General features: G+C 41.5%; 1 protein-coding gene across 4 annotated transcripts in view; it reads left to right on the plus strand.

Moving 5' to 3' along the window:
• The window catches only part of ATAD2 (ATPase family AAA domain containing 2), a 332,232-nt gene that overhangs the window by 254,085 nt on the left and 56,285 nt on the right, over positions 1-21,862 (plus strand). For 3 of the 4 annotated variants that reach the window (XM_033933747.1, XM_033933746.1, XM_033933748.1), the window contains one exon: positions 16,641-17,063. The exons of the other annotated variant lie outside the window; for it this stretch is intronic. In XM_033933747.1, the coding sequence (XP_033789638.1) occupies positions 16,641-17,063 (423 nt within the window). The remainder of the gene's footprint in view (positions 1-16,640; positions 17,064-21,862) is intronic. 4 annotated transcript variants of the gene reach the window in all.

Raw genomic sequence — 21,862 nt, forward strand, 5'->3', positions numbered from 1 at the left:
GGGCATTATAATGTTTTGAAATGATTTATAAAACTCCACTGTATAACCATCTCCACCTGGAGCGGATCCAACCCTAAGGGATTTCAAAGCTGTATCTAATTCTTTTAAGGATATTGGTTCTTTTAAACTTCGTTTTATATGTTCAGGAATTTTTGGTCCTTTTATTAACTTTAAAAAATCTAAACCATCCTTTTCCTTTTTCGAATAAGGCTCAGAAGAATACAAATCTTTATAATATTTTAAAAATTGTTTTATAATGGGATCAATTTGAGATAAAATTTCACCATTCTCATTTTGAATAGCAATTATTTTTGTTTTTCTTTTTTTCGCTTTAAGATAATTTGCTAGCATTCTTCCTGCCTTATTCGAATTTCCATAATACAAAGCTTGCTGTACAAATAAATCTTTTCTAATAATTTTTGAAGAAATTTCATTATATTTACCTTTAGCTTTTAAAAGTTCTTGTTGTGTCAAATAAACCCATTTTTCAATTAATTTTGATTCTAGAGACTTCACCACTTTTTCCAATTCTGTAAATTGTTTTTTTTTCTTTTTTTATTTGCAATGCTGAATAAGAAATAATTTGTCCTCTAATATATGCTTTAAAAGCATCCCACAAAGTCTCTATTGAAATTTCTTCTGTATCATTAATTTGAAAATAATCTTTTATTTTTTCTAAAAGATTTTCACAAAAATCAGTATCTGTGAGCAATGTATTATTTAATCTCCATATAGGTCTATTTCCATTCTGATTTATTATTTTAATTTCAATCCACACTCCGGCATGATCAGATAGTATAATTGGATCAATGACAGCCTGTGTGACTTGATGTACTAATTGATTAGAAACAAAAATGTAATCTATTCTAGAAAAAGAATTATGAACCTGTGAGCAAAACGAAAATTCCCGACCATCAAAATGAAGAATAAGCCAAATATCTTTTAAATCACAAGATTGTACCAAATTATTAAGGCCTAATGATTTTATAAATCTTCTCGGACTTTTATCCATCAGTGGATCCATAACAGCATTGAAATCCCCTGCTACTACTAGATTTGAAGTAGCAAGTGGAAGAATTAATTGTTGCAGAGTTTTAAAAAATTCATTCTGGTTCGAATTAGGGGCATATATATTGAAGAGCGTCATGGTGGTATTTCCCATGTCCATTTCCACATATATCCATCTTCCAAGAGGATCAGCTGCCTTAAATTTAAAAGATTGATAATGACTGGCTATATTTTTTTCACAAAACTTTAATCCAGTGTAAATCAATAGCATGTGAAAAAAGTAATCCACTGGATCAATACAGTTCAAATTCAACTGTGTGTTGTTTAGGACGCCTCAGCCCCACCACTCCACCACTGTAATAGATTTATTATAACAGCGGGAAGACTGTGTGGTGCCTCATCATCGGCGGTCCATTTTTTAATTTTTCATTTTAATTTTATTTTTAAATATTTTTATTTAAAAATATATTTTATATATAAATATTTTATATATTTTTATATAAAAATATTTAAAAATTAAATTAAAATTAAAAATTAAAAAATGGACCGCCGATGATGAGGCACCACACAGTCTTCCCGCTGTTATAATAAATCTATTACAGTGGTGGAGTGGTGGGGCTGAGGCGTCCTAAACAACACACAGTTGAATTTGAACTTTTTTCACATTAAATTTAAAAGAAGCAGAACATTTTTTATTTATTAATATAGCAACACCAGCTTTTTTTCCTATTGCTGAAGAAAAGTAACATTGTTTGACCCAATCATCTTTTAGCTTTATAGATTCGTTATTTGAAAGATGGGTCTCTTGTATGCAGCATATATCAGCGTTCTGTCTTTTTAAAAATAATAATGCTTTTTTTATTTTAATCGGGTGATTGAGACAATTAACGTTTAAAGATATTATCTTAAGATCCATTATGCATTAATATAATTTGTAATGTAACATCCCAATCTTCAATATTTTTTTTAATCTTTTTTTTTTTCCCACATACAAGGTAAAATAAAGAATTACCTATTGTACACAGACCCTTGAAATTTAATACCCCCCCTATTTCCTCCCTCCCCACCCCATACATATACGAATACTTGGAAACGCAAAATTAGATCAGGTTTAACATCACTCCTTACAAGCTATAAAATATTTTAATATCACAAGCTCCATAGTAATAATGTAAATACTACTATTAAAATTCAACAATTTATATATCTTTGTTTTCTTATTTATATGAATACTTTTATCTAAATTTTGTTGTGTTCAGCTAAATTAAATATATATATAAGATATTTTGAATTTATAAAAAGGATAAGATTATTAGAATACTTTAAGCAAACATTTTATCTTTTATAAATTCAATCATTCATCTCATTCATTATAATTTTTATTCTATGAGATACATTCATCTAAAATTAAAAGGTAAAAATTGTGAAAAAAAAAAAAAAAATTAAAATCTATCATAACCCATTCTCTTACTCATTCTTATTCCTATTTTAATAGGTCAATTGAAAACTTTAATGATTCTTATCCATAAACCTTTTTCTCTATATCCGGTAAAGAACTGTATCTTATAGAGAATGGATTCAGCTTGTATCTGAATCATAAAACATATTCTTACTATGAAGTTATTATTATTTTCTTTGTAAATACAGTTTATTTCATTCTATATTTTATATCTAATATTAAATATATTTTCATTCCGTATAGTTCCGTTGGTATAAATGCCTTTTTTTTTTTTTTCCTTCAAGTTTTCTCTTCTTCCTCCGTAGAAGTGATGACGTGAAAACAACCTTTTTTTTTTTTTTCATTTCCGGTGTAGTTCATTGGTTGAATAGAGATTTCCTGTAGATGCATGCTTCTTCGTGTTTTTGTTCGGCAGTGTCATAGCAACCATCATACCTCGGGTATTTCTGTGTCTCTGAGGGACTATATGGCAGGGAGACATTCACCTCGCAATCCTCTCAGTCTATTTGAAATCCGACTCAATCCTCCAACTCCCTGAGTCGTGCAGCAACACACAGCATGAAGTCAACATAACGCCCCTCCCCCATGTCAGCCACTCATCCATGCTCTCACCGAGCCAAGTTCCGTGCTCGTGTCATCGATCTTTCTCTTTTTTTAAAAGTAAGTTGGAAGATTCTATATATTCAAATCAGTTAATTCAAACTGTTTTTTTTCAAAGTCTATTTTCAGTAACGATTTAAAATAATATGAAATATAAACAGTCATTTGAGAAAAAAAAATATCAATCTTGATAAACTTACTCAGCGTTTTATTTAAGAAGTCATTGGTTGTTCACATTGTTCTATATATTCTGCTAATTTCTTGTAATCTGTGAAGTTTTGTGTTTTATTTCCCAAAGTTACTTTCATAATCGCTGGATATAGACGTCCATATCTTGCTCCTAGTGCTCTTAATTGAGGTCTTAAATCCAGTAGTTGTTTTCTTTTTAAGGCAGTTTCTCTGGCAAAATCCGGTACAATGTGTATACGTGCATCTTGACATCTTAAATTTTTATTTTCTTTAGCCAGTTGACATATTTCAGCAACATGTTGGTATCTTAATAGTTTAAATATTAAAGTTCTTGGACCTTTTTGTAATGTTGTTTTTTGTCCTGGTATTCTGTGTGCTCTTTCAATTTCGAGAGGCACTTTGGATTTAAGAGGCAGGATTTTTGGAAGAAATTGTTCCAGGAAAGTGATGGGATCATTTTTTTCCACTCCTTCAGGCATCCCTATAATTCTTAAATTATTTCTTTTTTCCCTATTCAAACAATCTTCCAAGTCTCTCTTCATTATTTCCATTTCTTTCCAAGCTTTTTTATTTTGCATGACTTCAGTATGTACCTCTTCCGATTTTTCTTCTAAGTGAGTTATTTTGTTATCTATTAGGTCCACTCTTTTTGTAAGCATGGCTACGTCGTCAATTGCCTTTTGAAGTTGTTTTTTGATATCTAAAACGATATCTTTGATCTGTCTTATTTCCATCATCATGTCTGTTTCTCCTTCTGAAGGCAGCGGAACCTTTGAAGGTGTCCCTGGTTCAGGCTTTGATCTTTTATTACTGCTTGTTCCTGATCCTCCGGCTCCTGTATCGTTTTTATTTTGTTTGCCCGATGCCATTTTCTTCTTATCCACTTTTTTTTCAATGAATAAATCGATTTTGAAGCTTTAAATTTGAAATATTAGCTTGTCTGACATGGAGCACAGCTATTACCCGACCATTTGCCTGCGTGTCCAAGTTCTAGAATCTCCACATTGCATTCTTGCTCCTAAATGCTTTTAAGACTTGCATTTTGCAATCGATTCTGACCCATTTAAACTGTTTGTCTACATGTTTTGTAATTTTGTTCTTTAAGTTTCCACTATCTTGGCTGAAACTGAAGTCAGGCTTACTGGTCTGTAATTTTCCCAATCACCCCCCGAACCTTTTTTAAAAGTCAATGCTACACTGGCCACTCTCCAATGTTCAGGTACTACAGATAAGTGGCGTACCTAGCATATGTGCAGGGCCGGATTTTCCTATAGGCTAACTAGGCTTCAGCCTAGGGCCTCAAGATCAAGAGGGGCCTACATTCAAATTGTTAGCAAAATTAAAATTACACTATTCTAAAAACAGTGAACACTAAAACACTGAACTGAAAATAAGGAGAAATTCTACGCATATGACTAATAAACAAATATAAAAATGTATTGGTTAAGATCAACGCGTTCGGCTCATTGGGTCTGTTAGTTTGTATATACTAGATTGCACCAAAGTATAGTTCATACGTTCACTGATTGCTATGGCAAATATTGACGTGCCTTATGCTACTAAACTGATACATAACAAATCACCACTTCACAAATTAACAAATAAAAATAAAACAAATAATGAGAAATAAGAAAATAACCATTTTATTGGACTAATCCAATTTTCAATTAGCTTTCAGAGGCCAAATCTTTCTTCAGAACAGTATAGTATACTGCTTTTATGGTATCCTGTCTTAAGGAAAGGGGTTTATTCCAAAAAATTGCCTCATTTCCTATTTATAAACTTTTATCAATACAGTTACAATATTGCTTGATTCTAAGTAAAGCAACAAAAAAAATCTTTCTACCTTTTGTCATTTCTACTTTAATCATCTTCTCTTTGCTCTCTTCTTTCTATATAGCATTTGTCCTCTCTCCCTTCCATGCAACATCTGCCCTCTCTTTGCCCCTTCCACCCAGCTTCTGCCCTCTCTCTCTCTACCACTTCCATCTACTGCCCACACACTCTCTGCCCCTTCCATTTACTGTCCACCCTCTCTCTCTTCCATATGGCATCTTCCCTCTTTCTATGTCCCTTCAATAAACTGTATATCTGGGGTCCCTTCTCTCCTTTGCACATGATTCATTTCAGCTTCACCCCTCTCCATTTTTCTGTCTCCACTCCCTCCCCTATGCTTTGGCATCTCTCTCTTTCTCTTCTCCTTTCCTTCCTTCCTTCCCACTCCACACCATGGTGTGATATCTCTTATCTCCTTCCCTTCCCTCATGCCATGGCATCTCTTCTTCTCCTTCCATGGTCTGGTATCTCTCTTCCTTTCCCTCCCATGGACTTGGCATTTCTGGTTCCTCTCCCTTGTCTTCTTTCTCCCTCCTTCCCTCTCTCCCCAATTGGGTGCTACAGCAGCAGCATGTCTCCCCCCCTTGCCTGTGCAACATTTCTACCCTCCCCCCCTTGCCTGTGCAACATTTCTACCCTCCCCCTTGCCTGTGCAACATTTCTACCCTCCCCCCTTTCCTGCCCATCATTTCTTTTTGTGTATTAATTTTTATTAGCAAGTGCAACACAGAGTGTACAGAAATCCAACAGTACAAGGCCCGGAATAGGTACAAAACTGAGTATTATATCAAACTGGCAGTATACAGAAAAGAAATAAACGGAATAGCACCATACACTCCAGTCACAATCTGCAAATTTTTCTTATATAGAGCAAAAGCAAACCCTCCAGTCATCCTGCACATGCACATACTACAAACACACCAGACAAAACTCAGACGCTCCACAGACACACTATCAAACACACTCAGGCACTCACCCCTCATGTTGGAACTGCCCTGACGCCCCCGAAACGGGAGGAAAGAAAGAAAGGGAAACTAGAAAAGGTGAAGTAGAAAAAGTGTAATCAAGAAAGATTGTCCAACTGCGCGATTGATTCCCCGGGACATAGTAACAAGGCTGCCTTCCAGAGCCCCACATAGAAGCGATGGTCAAGCCTCCCCCCCTTGGGAGTTCTGTGGATTTCAAAGCGGGCTACCTGAGCAACCCGATGAAGCCAATGAGTAAAGGATGCCACCTGATAAGAAACCCAATATTGCAAGAGGAGTTTTTTCACCAAGAGAACGGCTAAATAAAGAAATTTCTGCTGGGGACCCGAGAAACCGGCGTCCACCAACACCCTCTGATCTCCCAATAAGAGCATGCCATAGTCATGGGGAATAGGACGATGCACAATCTGTTCCAAAAAAGGAAGAACATGCAACCACAGATCAGTGGAGGGGCATTCCAGAAAATGATGGACCAAAGTCCCAGAGGAGCGATGACACTTGGTACAAATATCCCCCTCCCAGAGGCCCATAGAAGCCCCTCACTTCCGAGAGAGAAACGCCCTATGTAGGTTCTTAAACTGCATCTCCTGGAGATCAGAGGAGCCCCCCATGGATCTTATATGACCAAACAACTCAAGGAACTCCCTCTGATCCCCCAGGAAGCCCCCTCCCCCCTCCACATAGAGGCCACGCCATCAATGGGACCCAGAGATAGTCGCCCGTAGCATATTCTGGGAAGGAGGGACCAGAAAGAATTGTGCATCCAGGGGACCACAGAGCCATGCGTCCCCCCCCATCTCCGCTGTAGCGTAGCATAGTAGTGGTGGACCTGAAGGTACACCCAAAAGTGGTTCGGCAGATCCCACCACTGCTGAAGCTGAGCATACGTGGGAAATGCACCCTCGCCGCCGCCCCCATCCCAAACGTCTCTCAATGTCCGGCACCTCCGCTGCTCCCAGGCCTGGATTCGGGAGGGACCCATCCCCGGAATGAAGGCAAGATTACCGCACAGGGGCAGCAGCACCGACACAGCAGGCGTTTTCCGCTGTTGTCGCCTCCACCACCGCCATGCCAGCCGAAGCGGTTGTAGAAGGCGCATTTTCGGGGAGCCCCCCGGGACTGCCGATGGCTGCATATGTAATAAAGCCAAAAAAGAGTGCAGTACGCACCAGGAAGTGAGCCACCTCCCAGGGGCATACTTGAAATGTCCTGTCCAGCCCTCATGGATAAAGCGAAACAGAGCCACCATGTTATAAAGTCTGATATCTGGGAGATTCAATCCACCCCACGATCTATCCAACATCAACTTAAAATAACTAATGCGAGCCCTCCTGTGGCGCCAAATGAAAGTCGAAATAATAGAGCAAAAAACCTTTACATCCCGAGCAGAGAGCCATACAGGGAGAGTCTGTAACGGATACAGGAGCTTCGGCAAGAGAACCATTTTAGTTAAAGCTACTCTGCCCCACAGGCCTAACGGTAGCTCCTTCCAGCGGTTGCAAAGAGCCTTGATTTGTTCAAGAGGGCAACGGACGTTATAGTGATACATGAGGGACAAATTGGGACTCAAATACACTCCAAGATACCACAGCAGACCCCCGACAGCCGGTATAGAGAGCTGAATGCCAGGCCTCCTGGTGAAAAGCATCCAGGGGCAACAATTCTGACTTGGCACAATTAACTCGCAGGCCCAAAAAAGGTTCATGGAGGCCTACCGGCCAGGAATAAAGCCCACCTGATCCTCATGGATTAAGAGAGGAAGAAGGACATTTAAACTGCGGGCCAGTATAGCAGCTAAGAGTTTAGCATCCTGGTTGAGCAGAGAGATCAGGCGATACGATCCCACCTGGGTGGGATCCTTCCCCGGTTTAGGCAGCAATACCACATGGGCCATATTCACAGTCCGAACCCCTTCCGCGAATGCATCACATTATAAGCAGCCCCCAATGCAGGATGGATCAAATCCGCCACAATTTTATAGTATTCGGGCCCGAACCCATCCAGGCCCGGCGCTTTCGTGAATTTCAAAGTTTTAATACCTGCCTGAATTTCCTCGGTTGTAATCTGGGCATTCAAAAGTGCAAGTTGGTCATCGCTCACTTGGGGTAAAGCTAAATTCTGGAAAAAATCTGTACGATCTTGCTCAGATGACTCTCGGGGCGAATAAAGGTCCTCATAAAATTTCACAAATTGGGACTGAATTGTCTTCCGCCCTCGTATAAAGACGGCCCCCACTATCTTTGATAGACAGGATAACCTGTTGCTTCCGTGGAGGATGCACAAGATTGGCTGGCAGGCGCCTCTCTTCCTCCTCAGTGTGCCGCGGCACACTTGGAATCTCAGGAGGCACACAGTTTGAGATACACTGCTCTAGTCTAACCAGTGTGTTCTCAGTTTGGTGCTGGACTGAGCTTGGGGGTCCCCTTATGGGGGTATGTCTGGCCTTGGGGGTGTCGCACTCGACGGATCACGAGGAGTCCCTCCCCCCATTTCCTCCACATCCCCCAAATTTTTCTAGAGGTGCCTCAGCCGTAAGCCTTGCCACCAATACCAGCAAGGCATATGGCTTATAGAGCCAGTAGAGTCTGTTCTGACAGAAAAAAAAAATCCTGAGGCAGTGCCAGTCTGAAGGGAGCCTTCAGTTCATTGTTGCTTTTTATTGCTAACTGGCACTTTTTTCCTTAGCTAGGTTGCTTATTGCGTACTTTTAAAGGGAAAAAGTGCTCATTGTTCTCCAGATGCAAGGTCGATGCGGCCGGCCTGTGCTTTCAGTGTACTGGCCACTGCGAAGTGGAATCCTCATTTACTTTGGGTGCCAGCATCCAGGAATCCTTTTCACAAGTGCCTTGCACGCCAGCAGCTGACAGCAGGGAAGCCCAGGCTTCCCTCACCACCTACAGTGATTCCCCCAGCCACCGACGGTCAGGGAAATAAGGTTTCCCTTACCGCCGATGATGTAGGCGACTCCCTTACTGCTGCTTCCAGCTTGCCTGCTTTAGAGGCAAGTTTTTCGGTGGGCTTAGCTCCAATTTTGATGGGAAGCGCCACTTTTTTTAGATTAGCCTTCAACTGATAACCCTACTTCCCACTACCCTCCTCACCATCCTAGCCAACAGTTACACTATCCCTTGCTAACTATAACCCCTACCCTGGCATCCTGTTTGTCTTTATTGATTACATTGTGAGCTCATTTGAGCAGGGACTGTCTCCATTGTGACTGTACAGCACTGTGTACATCTGGTAGCACTCTAGAAATAATAGTATTAGTACTACTTTAATATTAAGTCGAAGTCAATCAATTTGTCCCCAGTTTCATAGTTTCCGCCTTCCCGCTCGCGCGTTTTTTCTTGTCGTGAAGTGTTCACGTTCTTGTTTTCTTTCTTTTCTTTAAAAAAAAAAAAATATATAATTTTTTCCGATATTTTTTTGGGGGGGGGTTTTTTTTTTTTTTTTTTCCCCGGTCGGCCCCGGCGGAGCCTGTTGGCACCATCGAAGCCTCGGGCTTCGATTTTGCTACGGCCGTTTTTCCCTTCATGCTCCCTTCACCGGGTTTTAAGAAGTGTCAGCGGTGTGCACGTCCTATTTCCCTTTCCGACCCACACAAGTGGTGCCTTCAGTGTCTGGGTCCGGACCATAGAGCTGAAACGTGCACCCGCTGCAGTTCTCTCCAAAAGAGAATTCTAAAGAACTGCCAAATTCAACAGCGGATTCTTTTCGGGGCCGCCATGGAAGTTCCCCCGACATCGACACCGACAACTTCCTCCAAATCGGCACCGGTGACTTCGACACCGCAAGATCCATCCTCGGTGTCGCACCCTGTAGGTAAGCCGGCTAAGAAGCCATCCGAACAAGCAGTGAGTCAAGTCCTGCAGACTGCGCGCCGGCCCCGCAAACGCTCCGCTCCCATTGAAGTCACTGCCTCTTCATCGGCATCGACTTCGCCTGAGCGTCGAGCTGCATCGCAGGTACCGAGCAAGAAAAAACCGGTACCGGTGCCATCGGGCCCGTCTTTGGATGAGAGAATAGCATCCATCCTTCAGACCCAACTTAAGGAGCAATTACAATACTTGCTCCCGGCTCTCTTAACTCCACACCTTCCAGTGTCGGTACCTACTGAGCCTTCGGTGCCGATGGTCGAACAGCCTATTCTGTCAGCATCGACGTTATCGGCACCGCAAAAATCTGTCTCTATGCCGGTTCTCTCGGCAGAACCAAAGTCTCTTCGACGCACCGCTTACTCAACTTCTGAGCCGGTGCTGTTCTCTGACACCCATACCGCTGTACAGTCACCCGGTACGGTGTCCATGCGATCAGGTAAATCGGTGCGCAAGACCAAGCATACCGAGCCTTCTACTCCCCTTTCTCAGGGCCGTCTTTCATCGGTACGGGACCCTGATTTGTGGGATGATTCTGACGACCCTCTCGGTACCGAGGCAGATTATTCTTCAGATGAGGATGATCCATCGGTGCAGGATCCTGCTAGCAAGCCAGAGCACTCGTCCTTCACCAAATTTCTTAAGGAAATGTCAGACACCCTTTCCATCCCTCTAGAGTCTGACTCTAAAAAATCCAACTTAAAGCTTACAAACCTTATGGCAAAAATTCAACAAAAATGGTTAAATCCAGTCGAGTAGCATGAATAAATATCAACGTTGTCTGGATTGTGTTTAATTTCATCAATTTAATATGTTGTATTCAAAAAAAGAAGCCTCAGCCCCACCACTCCACCGCTTGTAATAATTCAAAAAGCGGGAAGCTAGTTGTGATGCTTCATCATTGGCAATCAATTTTGCATGATATTTTTCCCCTAATTTTAACTCTTTTTTTTTTTTTTTCTATGTATCAAAAATCTTTAAAGAAATAAATATTTCAGAAACTCTTCACTTCTTGAGTGTCATAATGTATGCTTTAAAAAGTAGATAATACTTATCTCAGCCAAAAACACAGGGAGTCAGACCCGACATGTTTCACAACCAAGTGTTTTTTCAATTTTTCTCATTACTAACTTGGAGTCGGATGACAGCGGCACCCTTGGGAGACCCTTGAAAAAACACTTGGTTGTGAAACATGTCGGGTCTGACTCCCTGGGTTTTTGGCTGAGATAAGTATTATCTACTTTTTAAAGCATACATTATGACACTCAAGAAGTGAAGAGTTTCTGAAATATTTATTTCTTTAAAGATTTTTGATACATAGAAAAAATAAATAAAAAAAGAGTTAAAATTAGGGGGAAAAATATCATGCAAAATTGACTGCCAATGATGAAGCATCACAACTAGCTTCCCGCTTTTTGAATTATTACAAGCGGTGGAGTGGTGGGGCTGAGGCGTCTTTTTTTGAATACAACATATTAAATTGATGAAATTAAACACAATCCAGACAACGTTGATATTTATTCTAAAAAATCCAAGGCATTTCTTGATGCTTTGGATTTCGACCAGCCTCCTAAAGAATTTTTGAAGTTACCCCTCCATGACATCTTGAGGGAAACTTTTTATAAAAATTTGGAAACCCCTCTAACCGTTCCAGGAGCCCCTAGGAAGCTGGAATCTCTTTATAAAGTGATTCCCATACCAGGGTTTGACAAACCCCAGCTGCCCCATGAATCTCTGCTGGTGGAGTCAACCCTCAAAAAATCGGCAGGCTCTAGTGTGTATGCCTCTGTCCCTCCTGGTAGAGAGGGCAAGGCCATGGATAAATTTGGAAAAAGGCTTTACCAAAATGCAATGTTGGCCAACCGTTCAGGTAATTATGCGTTTCACTTCTCTTTTTACCTGAAACATCTGATTCAACAAGTGGCCTCTTTTCAAAAGTATCTTCCTGACCGTAAACTTCCTGCATTTTAGCAATGCACTTCCAGTCTTCTGCAACTCAGGAAGTTTATGGTCCGTTCCATCTATGATACTTTTGAACTTACATCCCGTGCCACGGCTATGTCTGTGGCGATGAGACGATTAGCATGGCTACGAGTCTCAGACCTTGATGTGAACCACCAGGACTGCCTTGCCAATGCCTCCTGCCTGGGTGACGAACTATTTGGAGAGTCTATGGATACCACCACTCAAAAACTCTGCCCATGAGACGAGGTGGGATACCTTGTTGAAAAATAAAAAGAAGCCTCCTCCTCCTCGTCCTTTTAGACAACAACCTTCATATCAGAGGCGGTTTTCTGCTCGGCTGGTTCAGCCTCATCATCCTCAACCTCGGAGGCAACGGCAACAACATCAACAGGCTCGTCAGCAACAGCAGCCTGCTATCAAGCCTGTCACTCAGACTAAGCCGACTCAGCCCTTTTGACTCCCTTCTCCAGGGCATTGCCAGTCTTCCTCCCTCCCGTCCTCTTCCACAGCCCATAGGAGGTCGACTAAACATTTTTCACTCTCGATGGGAAGTAATCACCACCGACCAGTGGGTGCTCTCGATCATAGCCCACGGCTACTCCCTCAATTTTCAGACTCCTCCGCCGTTAGGCCTGCCAAAAGAGTCTGCTTCCAACAAGTCTCAGTCCCTCCTTCTCGCTCAAGAGGTTCAATCCCTCCTTCTTCTCAATGCCATCGAAGAAGTTCCTCCAGATCAGAGGGTCAGGGATTTTACTCCAGGTACTTTCTAGTTCCCAAAAAGACCGGAGACCTCCGACCTATCCTAGATCTCAGAGATCTCAACAAATGTTTGGTCAAGGAGAAGTTTAAAATGCTCTCTCTTGCCACCCTCTACCCTCTTCTCTCTTAGGACGACTGGCTTTGCTCCCTCGATCTCAAAGAGGCTTACGCACACATTCCTATCCATCTGACGTCCAAGCAATTCCTTCGATTTCTTATCAACCAACATCATTATCAATACAAGGTGTTACCCTTCGGTCTGGCCTCCTCTCCCAGGGTGTTCACCAAATGCCTAATTGTGGTAGCGGCCTATCTTCGCTCTCACAACTTTCAAGTCTTCCCTTATCTGGACGACTGGCTGATCAAAGCTCATACACCTCAGGCTGTTCTGCTTGCCACCGATCAGACCATTCACTTCCTTCGCCTGTTGGGGTTCGAAATCAATCTGCCCAAGTCGCACCTCATTCCAACTCAGCGACTTCAGTTCATTGGAGCCATTCTGGACACTGTTCTGATGAGGGCGTTTCTTCCATCAAACCGCCTTCAAACCATCCTTCATCTCTGTCAGCAGGTGTTTCAGCAGACTACCATCTCTGCAAATCACATGATGGTGCTCTTGGGGCACATGGCCTCCACAGTACATGTCACCCTCTTCGCACGTCTCCACCTGCGTACTCCTCAATGGTCCCTAGCGACTCAGTGGTCACAAGCGACAGATCCTTGTTCACAACACATATCTGTGACCTCGTCTCTTCGACAGTCGCTTCTTTGGTGGTTGACATCTTCAAATCTTTCCAGAGGTCTACTGTTCCATCTACCTCCTCATCATTTTGTGATCACCACAGACGCATCCCCTTATGCCTGGGGAGCTCACCTGAACGAATTCCAAACTCAGGGGTTTTGGACTGCCCAGGAAAAGAAACACCACATCAATTTCCTGGAACTCCGAGCAATGTTTTATGCCCTCAAGGCTTTTCAACATCTTCTCTCTCCTCAAGTACTTCTCATTTGCACAGACAATCAAGTTGCAATGTATTACATCAACAAACAGGGAGGGACGGGCTCTCGCCTGTTGTGTCAGGAAGCCCAAAGAATCTGGTCTTGGGCAACAGCTCGTCACTTATTCCTGAAGGCTGTCTACATTCAAGGAGAAAAGAATTCCTTAGCAGACAATCTCAGCAGAATTCTCCAACCTCACGAATGGACTCTCGACCCTTTGACTCTCCAGTCCATTTTCGCTCAATGGGGCACTCCTCAAGTGGACCTTTTTGCAGCTCCTTGCAATCATCAGCTGCCCCTGTTTTGCTCCAGACTCTACTCTCCTCACTGTCTGGCAGCGGATGCATTTCTCCTGGATTGGACCAATCTTTTCCTATATGCATTTCCTCCTCTACCGCTCATGCTGCGGACATTGTTCAAGCTCAGGAGGGAACGAGCCACCATGATTCTCATCGCTCCACGGTGGCCCAGGCAGCATTGGTTCTCCCTTCTACTTCAACTCAGTTCCAGGGAACCCATACTTCTTCCACTGTTTCCTTCTCTGCCTACTCAGCATCAGCAGACACTACTGCATCCCAACTTACAGTCTCTGCACCTGACAGCTTGGTATCTCTCGGGCTGACTTCGGCTCACTCACTCCTTTCCCAACCTGTCCGTTCTATCATTGATGCTTCCAGGAAACCGACCACGCTTCAGTGTTCAACAGAAGTGGTCTCGGTTTTCCTCCTGGTGCCTCTGCCATCACCATAATCCCTTGTCTCTGGCAGTGGAAATGGTGTTGGACTATCTTCTTTCCTTGTCTGACTCTGGTCTCAAATCTACTTCCATCAGAGTTCATCTTAGTGCCATTTCTGCCTTTCATGAGCCAATTCATGGAAAACCCCTCTCGGCTCATCCTTTGGTTTCTAGGTTCATGAGGGGCCTTTTCAATGTGAAACCACCTCTTAAGCCCCCTCCTGTAGTCTGGGATCTCAATGTGGTTTTTTTCTGCTTTAATGAAGCCTCCTTTTGAACCTTTGGCCACAGCGCATTTCAAATTTCTTACTTGGAAAGTGGTCTTCCTTATATCTCTCACTTCTGCCAGGAGGGTCAGTGAGCTGCATGCACTAGTGGCCGATCCACCTTTCACTGTTTTTCACCATGATAAGGTGGTCCTCCATACACATCCAAAGTTTCTCCCTAAGGTTGTGTCTGACTTTCATCTTAATCAGTCCATTGTCCTACCTGTATTTTTTCCAAAGCCTCATACTCATCCAGGTGAACAGGCTTTGCATACCTTGGACTGTAAACGTGCTCTGGCTTACTATCTTGAACGCACCAAACCTCACAGATCATCTCCTCAACTGTTTTTGTCCTTTGATCCTAACAAGTTGGGTCATCCTGTATCTAAACGCACCCTATCCAATTGGCTTGCTGCTTGCGTTTCATTCTGTTATGCTCAGTCGGGCCTGACACTGGAAGGTTCTGTCACGGGCCACAAGGTTAGAGCTATGGCAGCGTCTGTAGCTTTCCTCTGTTCCACTTCCATTGAGGAAATCTGCAAGGCTGCTACTTGGTCCTCAGTTCATACTTTTACATCTCACTATTGTCTGGATGCATTCTCCAGACGGGATGGACACTTCGGCCAATCTGTTTTACAACATTTGTTTTCCTAATGGCCAACCTTCCCTCCATCCCTCTTTTTATTAGCTTGGAGGTCACCCATCAGTCAAGAATATGCTGCCTGCTTGTCCTGGGATAAAGCACAGTTACTTACCGTAACAGGTGTTATCCAGGGACAACAGGCAGATATTCTTGCGTCCCTCCCACCTCCCCGGGTTGGCTTCTTAGCTGGCTTATCCTAACTGGGGACCACGCGCCTTCGTCGGGTGGGAAGGCACTCGCGCACGCGCGGTGCAGCCTAACTAGAACTTTCTACGTTCTTAGAGTGCAATCACTCTAAAATTGTCCGTACCGGGGCTCCGTCGGTGCCGTCACCCATCAGTCAAGAATATCTGCCTGCTGTCCCTGGATAACACGTGTTACGGTAAGTAACTGTGCTTTTTGGGAATTTCATTTTATATGAACAACACTAATATGATCTGTATTCAAGATCAGTAATTCTCATCAAAAATTGGTATAGACAGCAAGCCTTTGTTTTTGCTTTATCGCCATTACTATCTGCAAGCTGGGAAGACCGCAATTTTGAGTAATGTTCTCAAAATGCTCGTTATTGGTCCCTATTTCTGCTTCCCCGGTATACCCAATGATTACTGCCTTCAGACCCAACTGAACATGTTGGTCTGCTGTTTGCTGTATACTTTGATTAGCATATTTGCAGGTTTGTGTTGCTTCACAGAATCTGGCAGTAGAGGGATTTTGTGTTAATTTACCTAGGTGATACCAGAATTTGAATATAAATTTGCTTTGCTGTATGACAAGTGAGAAATCTGGAATCGATGCATTGATTACAGCTTTTTTTATATGGGATAGGCAAATAATTCTAAACTTATTAAACAATGAAATATTTAGGCACACTTTGTTCTGCTGTGAACTTTAATGTTTAGTGTCACATACATGAGCATTGTCAAGTGTCGCAAGAGAAGAAAAGTTGAGGAACATTGCATTAAAGATACCTGATTCACTCCTTCTGTTGTACGCAAATATCTCATGAATTTCCATTGCGGATGTCCTGAAAATCAGAATGGTCAGGTGGTTTTGAAGGTCACTTGAGTAAATTGATTTAGACCACCTCAAAATTGTCATCACAGTTCAAACCAGATCATTATTCAAATCTTGATAATCTTATTGAAAGTTTCAGTAGGTTAGGTAGTAGAAATCTGCTTGCCAGTGCTTGAATTTTTACTGTTGAATAGAATGAATCGAAATAATGAATAGGGATGAATAGAAACAATGCAATAAATATAAAGAACTTCTCACTAATGGCTCTTTTAGATACCAACTTAATCAACTTTTTATTAACAGCCCCAGGAAAGAAAAGATATCGCAGAAAAAGTAGGTGGAGTGCTGGAACCATTGCAAAGAGAAAAAAAATGCCCCAGGCTAACAAGGATAAGATTGAAGAAGGTGATGAAGCTGAGAGTGATGGAGCTGAAAGCCTTGACAATCAGGACTCCAGCATGGATCAAACTGAAAATGAAGTGAATGGTGATTCTTCAATGGAAGCTGAAACAGAAAATGTTCTTGAAAATCTGGCCAATGATTCTAAGAGCAACCCAAAGGCTGACAAGGAATGTGGTGGTCTTGATAATTCTGTAGAGCATATTAAAAATTATGCTATGAATGAAACTGCTGGTTCAAAACACAGAGGAAAGGAAAATGAAATGGGGAACAAAGAATCTTCTAATTTCCAAATGGGAAATATTGCACAGAATGATGATGCCAAAGGTAAGTTAACATACAACAACATAGTTGGACCAATTGGCTCACTCAGTCTGCCTGATTGTTCCCACTTATGGTACTCTTACTAAAGATATCTCCTTGTATATAGGCTTGACTACCAACACTACTCTAACTTGGGGTCCTTACCTTTCCTTGTGTTAATTGCTTCCCATTGTGCTTGGCTACCTGCAGACTATTAATCCCTTGCATACATCAAATTTGTCGTTTCTCCTCTTACATCCTTTGCCGCAACATTTACCATCTCTTCCTTTCCCTAAGAGATCTCACATGCCTATCCCATGCTTTCTTGAATTCAAACACAGATTTTGTTTCCACCACCTCAACCAGGAGACTATTCCATGCACCTACCACCCTTTAAGTGAAGTATTTCCTTAGATTACTCCTGAGCCTATTGCCTCTTAATTTCATCCTATGCTCTCTCATTCCAGAGCTTCCTTTTAAATGAAAGAGACTCGCCTCATGCGCATTTTTGCCACGTAGGTATTTAAACATCGCTATCATGTCTCCCCTCTCCCACCTTTTCTCCAGAGTATATATATTTGAGATTTTTAAGTCTATCCCCATATGCCTTATAACATAAGAATTGTCATTCTGGAACAGATCAATGACCCGTCAAGCCCAGTATCCTGTTTCCAACCCAGGTCCCAAGTAGTAAAACAGATAACAAAGACCACTGACAATTTTATTAGCCTTTCTCTGGACCTACTCCAACCTGTTTATCTTTTTGAAGGTGCAGTCTCCAGAATTGTACACAGTATTCTAAATAAGGTCTCACCAGAGACTTACACAGAGGCATCAATACCTCTTTTTTTTTTTTCCTAATGGCCATACCTCTTTCTAGGCACCCTAGCATCCTTCTACCTTTCACGTCACCTTTTCAAACTGTTTGGCCACCTTAAAATCATCACATACAATCACACAAGTCCCACTCTTCTGTTGTACACATAAGTTCTTCTAAACTGTACTGTTCCCTCGGATTTTTGCAACCCAAATGCATGACCTTGCATTTCAGCTGCCAAATTTCAGACAATTCTTCAAGCTTTGCCAGGTCTTTCTTCATGTTCACACCATCCTGGGTGTCTATTGCATAATCCACATGATTTTGGACTGTTACCTTCACCTTCAACCTTGCAGCACTACTTTTAAACTACTAGTTTATCTCTTCTTGTATTTTACTACCTCTCAAATTGTTCTGTAATGAATCTCCTAGAGCATCCTTGTACTGTATTGATTTGTATCTCTTTAAATTGTACTGTTAGTTGCCTTGAATCTATTTAGGCATAGTGCAACTCATAAATCCCAGATTAGATTAGTCGATGAGCACAAACAGGTTCTGGATTGGTTTGGTGGAACCAAAGGAAAGGTAAAAACTTAATTTCGAATGTGGTTGACATGATGGCAAATTGTCAACCAGTGTTTAATCATGGATAACTATAGCACCTGCACCAAAAATAGTAACATAGTAATTGATAGCAGATAAATATCTGAACAGTCCATCCAGTCTGACCTATTTACATGCATTATAATTTCATGATTAAATTAAAATGTCAGATTTTTTTCTGGGCAATAGTTCCAACTACTGGAGTTGCCTTTGAAGCTCACGCCAGCCTAGCCAAACCATTTCATATGCAGGATTCAGACCATGAAAGTCTGTAATAAGACTTTCATGGTCTGAATCCTACAATCCCATTCAGATTGTAATAAGAGATCCTCTGTTCATCCATACTTTTTTTTTTTTTTAATTCTGTCACTGTTTTTCTCGCCATCTTCCTCAGGAGGGCATTCTAGGCACCTGCCACCCTCTGTGAAAAAGAATTTCCTAACATTACTCTTAAATTTACCACCCCTCAATCTCAATTTATGTCCACTAGTTTTACCAATTTCTATTTTCTGGAAAAGATTTGGTTCTATATTAATACCTCACAAATATTTATGTTAAAGAATAAAACAGTTTTCTTGTGAATCCGCACATTATAATCCCCACCAACCCTGCCCCCCACCCTCCCCTCCCACCATACAAATCCAATTCGTGAGCACTCAAAACAGTAATAACTCCAAGTCAAACATTCAAAAGTCTACTCTGGGCGTGAGGAGTAAGATCCATCCAAAAGTGTTCCCAAATTGCCTGAAAGCGACGGCCCGGACCCCCATCAAGAGCTTCAAAGTGTCTACGTTCCAAAGAGGCTTGAATGATCATCAGTGATCTCCAATGACTAAAGGTCGGTGGGTCAGGAGGCAGCCAATTAGTCAAAATGGCTTTTTTGCCCAGTAACATCACTCTAGCTACAAAACCTGAAAATCCTTTGGGTTTAGGAGACGTTTTCTGGTAAAATCCAAAAAGTGCTCTGGACATAGGCAACCATCTTCTGCCCCATAATGAGGTCGTGTATTGTCCCAAACAAGTCCAAAATTACATAATACGCGGGCAAAATTACATAATACGCGGGCAAGTCCAAAACGGCCCAGTGTGGCCTGAGTCCGCGCACATTTGGGGAATAATTCTCATCAGGTATGCTCTCATAGGTGGAATATACAGCCAGAGAAGAAACTTAAGCTGAAGTTCCCAATGGAGTATATTAGAAGACAACTTCCACAAATTCTTTAAGACCTGTTGCACCTGTAATGCTGTAAGCGCACACTGCAAGTCTTCTGACCAGGTGGCTGCTAATATCTCCAAATTAATGCCCGGTTGCATGTCACAGAGTCCCACATGGTGAAATCGTAAGGGAATCAGTTGCTGAACAGAAAAACTGAACATCTCAGATAGTGCTTCCCGGCACTCCTCTTAAGTGACACGCCGGCAATGATTGTACATAATGGCGGATTTCCCAATAAGCAAACATGTCCACCTCCGGAAGTCCAAAGGTGTGTTGCAAGGAGCGAAAGGAGGTGAGAGTCCTCTCCTCCATGTACAATTGGAAAAGATATTGTAATCCTTGGGATGCCCACCTCTGAAAAGGGGGGTTCTGCAATCCTGGAATAAAATCACAATTACCCTGTATCGGAAGGTATGGAGAAATCACAGGTGACAGTTTTAAACAACCACAAACCCATCGCCACGTCCACCTTGCAGGGGCAAATATAGGATACTTTGCCACCACGGTGCAGAGTTGGGGCAATTACATGTAACAAGTAACTAATATGATAGGGAATTAACACAGACAACTCCACCTGGGTGGCAGAGAAATAAGATGTACCTCTAAACCAATCATTTATGTGTCTCATCTAGCAGGCCAATGCATACCAGCGAATGTTGGAAAAAAGACCATAACTCCCCCTCTCCCTGGGTAGACACATATGCATAAAGGTCATACGCGGCCTCATTGCCCCCCCCCCCCCCAACCCAATAGATAGTTTTGTAAAACTCTAGAAAGCTGGACATGGTGGGCATGGGTTAACAGCAGTGGTAAAACCTGAAAACGGTATAACCATTTTGGGAATAGGACTATTATACAAGGCCACCTATCCTGCCACTGATAAGGGGAAAATTTTCCAAAGTTTAAGCTGTTGTCTCGTTTCCTTCAATAATGGAGACACAATGCATGCATATATTTTATTGCTGTTGGAGCCCAAGAAAAGGGGAAACCCCCCGTCCCAGGTATCCTGAAGAGAAACTGGAATAGTTAGGGCCTTGGATTTGTGATAGTTCAGCGTGAATCCCGAATAAAACCTAAACTCTTTCAGGGATTGCAAGAGATGGGTCGACATAAATATTAAATCATCGGCAAAGGCTAACACCTTTACTGTGTGGTCTGCAAATGCCATCCCTGTCACATCAGGATCCCACACTATTGTTCTTTTTTTTATTTGTTTTAAATCTTTATTCATTTTTTTGTGTTACAACAAGTGTTACAAATAAACTCAATAGAAACTTAAATACACACTTGACTAACTCATATATTAATATCAAGTTTAACATTAATATAATAATCTCCTGTCCCACCCTCCTTCCCAACCAATAATACATAAATCAATTTTATTATACATTCTTTAAATATTAATTTAGTATGTAATAATCAAAATTGAAAAACCCACCCCATTTCCCTCTTTATAATTATCTTATCATGGGAAAAGTTCATTAGAGAAATCATGTTAACGGTCTTCAGATGTTTCCAGTTTTATTTATGGGAAAAATTATCCTTCTTTACAAAAATCGGTTAATGGTCCCCATATTTTTTTAAAATTATTCATGTATCCTTTGTGTGTTGCAATAGCGAGTTCCATTTTATATATGTGGCATACCGAATTCCACCAGAACATATAATTCAATCTATCATGTTGTTTCCAATTGAATGTAATTTGTTGTATTGCAATTCCAGTTAAAATAAATAAAAGTTTGTTGTTACTGGATGAAATTTGGCTTTTTGCTCTCATAGTTGTTCCAAATAATATAGTATCATATGTCAAGGCTACTGGATTTTCTAACATTCTGTTAATTTGGGGCCAAATTGATTTCCAGAATGATAGGATAAATGGACAAAAGAATAAAAGATGATCTAATGTCCCAATTTCAATATGACAGTGCCAGCATCTATTAGATCTTGAACTATCTATTTTTTGTAAACGAGTAGGGGTCCAAAAAGCTCTATGAAGAAGAAAAAACCAAGTTTGTCTCATAGATGCTGACACCGTACATTTTAGCCTCCAAGACCAAAGTCGTGGCCATTGAGATGCACTAATTTGGTGTTTTATCTCAATGCTCCAAATGTCTCTAAGACCATTTTTTGGTTTTTTATTTATATATCCAGATATTAATTTATACCACTGTGCGGCTTTGTGACCTA

This window comes from Geotrypetes seraphini, chromosome 2, assembly GCF_902459505.1.
Source record: "Geotrypetes seraphini chromosome 2, aGeoSer1.1, whole genome shotgun sequence".
NCBI classification, from domain to species: Eukaryota; Metazoa; Chordata; class Amphibia; order Gymnophiona; family Dermophiidae; genus Geotrypetes; species Geotrypetes seraphini.